Consider the following 7,517-nt stretch of genomic DNA (forward strand, 5'->3'; position numbering starts at 1 on the left):
AATACTGGAAATACAGTGAAACAACAAATAGTGGCTAGTTCAGGTGGAAAGTGATCATATGAAAGTTTGGATATACGTTATTAAAGTTTTTCACTGCAGTTCCTTAGGCCTATTTACTTGTATTTTCTTTTTCACTTTTTCATTATAGAACTGCTACTTTATTTTCACTTTGTTTGCTGTTTTCGAATATATGTATAGGAAACAGAGAAAACAAAAATTAAAGTTGTTTCCGGTGCTTATACAAATCTTTGATAACAAAAAACCAACATATCATTTGTTCGAATAATACTAAATTCGGTCTCTTTAATTAGTTCAGAGGTTCGAGACTTACAAATAGAAAAAATGTGATTAGAAAGGAAGATCCTATTAAAGGTGATTCAGCTAGGTTCCTTGATGAAGATTAATCATTGGTGAAATTGGTAGATACTTCATATCAATAAGACAACAATTTTGTAATTAACAAGTAAAAATAGAAAGTTAAAACAAGAATTTTCTTTTGGCCATATTTGTACATATTATTGCAAAAGATAAAATAAACATATAATTTATTTGAAGTAATGGAAATTTGTAGCATTCCTACCAGCCATTTATTCCGCTCTTTCACATAAACATCCAAGTGATTCAAAATGACAAATAAACCACTTCTGCTCATGAAGAAAGCAATTGTCTCACTCAACACTAGCATGAAACAATAGTAAGAACAGAGCTAGCACACAACAGAAAGATCCTTAAAAAACAATGGACAATAACAGATACTAGACAGAGAAATGAAGGGAGAAGAAATGCAGGTAAGGTAGCTTAAGATGAAGCTTTCAGTAACCTTCTTCAGCTTCTTCTTCTGTACCTTCTGCTCCAACCTCTTCATAGTCCTTTTCAAGAGCAGCAAGATCCTCCCGGGCTTCTGAGAATTCACCTTCTTCCATTCCTTCACCCACATACCAGTGGACAAATGCCCTCTTAGCATACATGAGGTCAAATTTGTAATCAATGCGAGAGAAAACCTCAGCAACGGCTGTGTTGTTGCTTATCATACAAACCGCTCGCTGCACCTTGGCAAGATCACCTCCTGGTACCACTGTTGGAGGCTGGTAGTTGATTCCACACTTGAAACCAGTAGGACACCTGAAATTTGTCATAAAAATCACACTATTAAGAGTTTTGTAATGAAAAATGGAAAACTTGAAAGAATATGTCCTCAAAACAGCTATATTGGACTAAGTGTCATGTAGTTAGAATTATAATAGAAGGAACAAAGTTACAAAACCATTAGGAAAGGAACACAATCTAAACCATCACTCATAGAGTCTGTTTGGATAAACTTCTTTCTAAGCACTTCTGAAAGATAATATCAGATAACTTCAACATAGAAGTTAACATGAGATAACTTTTACAAATTATCATAAGCTAATTTTTAAGTATTTAGAGAAGTTTATTCTATTTTTTTCTCCTTATTTTCTTCTTGTTTATGAAATTTTTTATCCAAACAAGTCCATAATATGACATTCCAAGGAAGTTTAATTACCAGTCAACAAACTGAACTGTTCGCTTTGTCTTGATATTTGAAACAGCTGCATTTACATCTTTGGGAACAACATCTCCGCGATACATCAGGCAGCATGCCATGTACTTGCCATGCCTTGGATCACACTTGGCCATCATACTTGATGGCTCAAAAACAGCACTGGTGATCTCAGGAACTGATAGCTGCTCATGGAAGGCCTTTGCAGCGGATATTACAGGTGCATAAGATGAAAGCATGAAATGGATACGAGGATATGGCACAAGATTAGTCTGGAACTCAGTAATGTCCACATTAATTGCGCCGTCAAATCTCAAGGAAGTGGTCAAGGAAGAGATAATTTGAGATATCAGACGGTTCAAGTTAGTGTACGTTGGCCTTTCTATATCTAATGATTTTCTACAGATATCATATATTGCTTCATTGTCCAAAAGCACAACCACATCAGTGTGCTCAAGAAGAGAATGAGTGGAAAGTACACTGTTGTAAGGTTCAACAACTGCTGTGGATACCTGCATGATAAATAGTACTACCATAAGGGCATTCCGCATGGATAATCAATAACAATATACACATATAAACAATTAAGAAGCAAACCATACAACACAATTAAGAAAAGCAAGAAATCCTAGGACGATGTAGAGCAACAAATGCCGAAGTATCTATAGTAATATAAGCCTACTAGGTAGTTCCCCTTGTGACAAAAAGTTTGTTTACAACTTTAGAAGAGTTTTTGAAAGCTTTTCTATTGAAAATAAAGAGTTTTTTTTCGGTAGAAAAGCTCTGAAAAACTCTTTTTAAGTTTGTATCCAAACAAACTAAATGTTACATCACATCTTAGAACACTCAAAAATAAAATAGAGGACATGACAACCTACTAAACATCACTGGATTTGTTTCCATTTGAATTTATATTTCTCACAGGAATAATGTCTTGAATAAAAGACCAGAAAATCAGAAGTCGGAATGATATTATCAAGTGTTTGATCATTGATAAACACACAGTTCATTTTACTTTCTCTGTTATTTTCCAATGATTTTAAGAAAATACCTGAGGAGAAGGATAGATGGTAAAGCCAAGTTTAGACTTCTTCCCATAATCGACAGACAACCGTTCCAAAAGCAATGATCCCAAACCAGAACCAGTACCACCACCAACAGCATTGAAAACCAAGAATCCTTGCAAGCCAGTGCAATTGTCTGCTAATTTTCTGATACGATCAAGGCATAGTTCAACAATTTCTCTTCCAACTGCAGCATAGATACACAGTAAGTGGCACTGTCCAGCTAAACAAAGAAAAGAATAGCCAATGTAATGTTCCCTTGCATCAGAAATTTGACTTACCAGTGTAGTGTCCCCTTGCAAAATTATTAGCAGCATCTTCCTTGCCAGAGATTAATTGCTCAGGGTGAAAGAGTTGTCTGTAAGCACCAGTTCTTACTTCATCAATAACACTAGGTTCCAGATCAACAAATAAAGCCCTTGGCACATGCTTTCCGGATCCGGTCTCACTGAAGAAGGTGTTGAAAGCATCATGTGCAATGCCAATTGTGGTATCACTGCAAGCAGATAGAAATGAAAATTGTTGTACCCAAAGAAAAGGGAAAAACAGTTAGAATGACTTTCGAAACATAGATCAAAACAAAAATCAAGCTCTAGCTTCAGGGTAATGAGAAATTAAAAGCTTATAAAGTTATAAAATTCATTCAATGACTTTCGACTTCATATGGTTTTACACTCTACACCCCACCAAGAGTCCACAATAACTCAACCAATTAATGGGAAACACAAGTAGAAACAACATGGGGAAATTAAATTATAAGATTCCAAAATTACATCTAAACATATAACTATAGATAGAGTATGTTTTAGTCTGTTGAACCAAATTGAAGAAATATTCCTAGTTTTCCAATTTGGCAGAGTGCTAAACAATGGATCTTTTATATGTGGAAATTAAACATAAGAGATTGTCGTAGACACAAAAGGCATTTCTTTATTTATTCTTTTCATTAGGGGTGACAATTACAATAGAGTAATATGAACCGAACTATTTATGCATATTATTATGTTACTCAACATGACACGATCAAGGTTGATATCTACAAATGACCCTTTATGAAAACAAGAAAAACCCAAAGCAGTTTGGAAAATATATTAAGGATTCCATCTAACTGATCAGGTAAGACAAGTTGAAAATCAATCAAATTAAGCTTTCTTATATATTCAAGGTAACAAATTGAGTGGAAAAAAAAAACACCAAAGTCAAAAGACCTGAAGAATCAAGCCAATTCCATGAAGATACAACCTAATCAATACAGAATTGATGTAAACAACACATAACACAGCACTGATCACATAAAGCAATGTACCTGGGCATGGTGCCATCAGGGTTAATTCCATGCTCAAGGCAATACAGCTCCCAACATGAATTCCCCACCTGAATTCCGGCTTGTCCAATATGAATACTTATTATCTCTCTCATCTTCAGTGTCTCAGAAGGAGGAGGAAAGTGCGAAGGGGAGAGAGCAAAGAAGATTCTTTTATGTTTGTTTTATCTCTTTAGCGTTATAACGTGACATGAACACAACAACTCAATAAGTGAAGGATGGACAAAAAGTCAAATGGTTACAAAGTTTTAACAGTTGATAAATATCTCAAATTATTGAAGAGAGTTCTGTGATAATGAAGTGGGTCCCCTCATTTGGAGATAACTGCTTGGTGGGGTTGAAGGGGTCCATGCTTTTGGTCGGTTTCCAACTTATCTGTGGGGCAGAAGTCCTTGTCTCCTCATGTCAAAATAACTCACCACAAGGCAGGCACAGCAAAAACATAAAATATATATTTTCAAAATATCTATATTTATTACTGAATGAATTCATTCAACTTAATTAGTAGTTTTTGTTCTAACTTTTAAATATATAACCACATTATTTAGAGAGAGAATTACGCTGTTCATAATAATATTACTAGTTCGATGAGAATTATTTTCAGGCAAGATACATATGATTGAAAAAGAAAAACTATCTATCTTAAGCTTAATTAGTAGTTTTTAGTGTGTTCTAAATAATTGTATAAAAGAATTTTTCGGTTTATAATAATCTTACTTTATCGAATAGGGTTGTTTCTACGAAAGATACATACATGTGCTTCGTAACAAAAGGAAAACAAAATCCTATCTTGTATTCGTGACGCATCTTTTTCCATAGAGGCTGGTACAGCTATACAGCTGTGACCATGTTAGCCTTCCACGTTTCTCTTCAATTAAGACTGTCAAGTCAGATATTTTTTGTATACTGTGACAGATATTTTTATATTTTTTATAACACCACGGGTATATGATCATAATAATTGAGTGATTTATACTTACACTTATTAGATTAGGGTTTAGTAAAAATTGATAGAGATAGAAAATATTGAGAAAAAAAAAGGACCTTATATTTGTGATGATGTGTATCCTTACTACTTAGGGTTGTAATAATCGATGGATTTCTGTGCTGTGTATAGTAAAAAGCAGTGATGATTTTTTTTTTTTTTCTGTACTATATATTGGTCTATCAATTTTGGTATCTGACAAGATGGTTCAATAGTAGTATAGTACTTACTGAGTACAGTTAGCCTTTCCTACCAAAATCAGTGAAAGCAGAATAACAATCATGAGAAAATCTAGAGTTACCTATTGTTGAGAATGTTCAGAAGAAATATCAGCGCTGGTAATCAAGAAAGTTCCTATCCATGCAATTCTGTACTTTAATATGGGCTAACTTCATGTAGAACATTGTGCAGACTAGACCTCTTTATGATTGGTTCATTTGGTCATGTCAGTTGCGACTTCAACTATCACTGCCACGGATCTTTGAAACATGAAAGGCTGAATCAACCATACCTTCATCTCTAGGTGGAAGGGGTGTTAAATTTAATTTTGTTATGTAAACAAAATTATATTTTCTTATCAGGAGATTGTTCCTAACTTCATAATTACTTGGACAAGAAAGGAGGATAGGATGTGCCCCCACTCCATTAAATTGCAATTGCTGCTTTGTTTAGGGGAAGGGTGAGGAATTGAAAAGAATGGGAAGGAATTATGAGGAATTAATTGGAGAATTTTGAATTAGATGAAGAATTAATTAATTTGGCTCCCAATCATAGAGGACAACATTGAAATGACCTACAGTAGCTCATGCCAAAGCTCATCACCTATAGCATCATAGATCATAAATATGAACTGGGTAAAAGAGATGTCTTCTTAATAAGATGGTTAGGTGAACCCATTTTTCAAAATGATCAACAACGACATCAACTTATAGTAGGCCACACCTCCAGCCAATTTAATAAGCCACTAGAGCAACCAACAATATCCACATGAAATTTGTTCTCAAATGTCTGATAAATGGTATATGGCTAGCTGATTTTACTTTAACAAAAATACTCATTCGTACAATACAATTTTTTTATTGGTGACTGCAGCATGCTTGATAAACATTTTCTAAAAAGGTACCTACTATATAGTTTGAAAAGTTCTCACGAAGATATATTTTGAATTAAAAAAATTAAATAATTAATAAATTATTTCAAATGCATGCTTTGATATAATTTTTTTTGCCAAATACCTTGTCTTTCGCCACAAGATATTATGGTTTATCTGATAAGTGCATGTTCAATAGCACATGATAAAAAAAAATTACTAAAAATATTCATTATGTTAAGTATAAAAAATATTCCATATTTACTTTGTTAAAAATACTTTAAAGTATTTTTATAAAATGTATTTAATGTTTTCACATTATTTATTTTAAAACACACAACTCATCCCTACCCCCTCACAGCTGGAACCATCTACTCATACAGGGCTGATCCCGTGGGAAAAAAAATTATATTTCCTTAAAAGACTAGAAAAAGAATTTAGCGCTTAAAAATTAAAAATATAAGTTTTATTAAACAATATAATATTTAATGTTCTTGATACATTTTTGTCATAATTTTTAATGAAAACCCTTTCACTTGCAAACTACACTTGACCTTGAAACAAAATTACAAGGAAATTAAAGACTTATAACATTTGCAAGAACTACATGAGCCACTTAAGAAAGAGGCTCCTCTTAAATAATTAGAGGATGATTTTAGTAGAAATTAATTAAGGTTGGTCAAAGCATTCATGATAAACTAATTTTTGTACATTTTTTTATGCATTGATTTTTGTTTACTTGACTTTCATTAATTTATATTATTATATATTAACTTTGATTTGTTCTAATGAGTCATTTTGGTCCTAATAGTAAATTTTAGTTAATTTTTATAATTTTTTTTTGTTTTAACATTATTTCTTGTGCAAGTCATATCTAGAGCTCTCAACATTGAATTTGGACATTTTTAGTGTTCCTGAAAATATAAGAGAGAGTTATACAACTTCTTTATTGACAGAAAAGGCCAATTCACATGTGAAGTGACCAAAAAATGCATTGCAATGTTGTGACTCTACATAGTATTTTCTTTTTTATTTTTAGAATGTAATGTTATTATTTATTTAGTGATATAATTAATTGATTAAGTGGGTCGGGCCTTATAAAAATTCTGATTAGGCCCACTATATTTCTATATTAATAGGTGTTGTGAGACTTGTTATGTACACTTTACACTCATTTATTATATTTTAGAATTATTTTCTCTACAAGTTTATCTAAATTCTCTCTCTTGAAATTTCCTCTTTACATTTTTCTAAACTAAGGAACTACAGTGCCTTGATGAAGATGTGTGACTAATTCGTTCATTTGATTTAAAGTTTCATGAATTACAGTAAAATTTGAGTTCTCGATTTATTTTTATCGTACAAATTCTTTTCGTCTTCTTCTATGTTCTTGATCTATTTTCAATTTTTCATGATTATAAATTTTGTTTTAATAGATCTGGATTAGATTTGAAGATTAATTTTGGGTCTAGATCTAGACCTAAAATAACATAAATCACTTAAATCAACCGTTCACTATTCTTGAATTTCACGAA

The 7,517-nt window shown here is 32.5% G+C and overlaps 1 protein-coding gene across 1 annotated transcript; it reads right to left on the minus strand.

The window, feature by feature from the left end:
* Window positions 1–528: 528 nt before the first annotated feature.
* LOC109796154 (tubulin alpha-1 chain) lies at window positions 529–4,121 on the minus strand. Its single transcript, XM_020355811.3, has 5 exons — window positions 3,890–4,121; window positions 2,865–3,079; window positions 2,571–2,770; window positions 1,523–2,031; window positions 529–1,122 (listed from the first exon to the last, which is right to left on the minus strand). Exons 1-5 carry the CDS (start codon window positions 4,000–4,002, stop codon window positions 813–815), a joined length of 1,347 nt encoding a protein of 448 aa, XP_020211400.1. The 5' UTR covers window positions 4,003–4,121; the 3' UTR covers window positions 529–812.
* Window positions 4,122–7,517: the final 3,396 nt, after the last annotated feature.

The sequence above is a fragment of the Cajanus cajan genome, chromosome 4 (genome assembly GCF_000230855.2).
Source record: "Cajanus cajan strain Asha chromosome 4, NIPB_CcT2T_4, whole genome shotgun sequence".
In the NCBI taxonomy this organism is placed as follows: domain Eukaryota; kingdom Viridiplantae; phylum Streptophyta; class Magnoliopsida; order Fabales; family Fabaceae; genus Cajanus; species Cajanus cajan.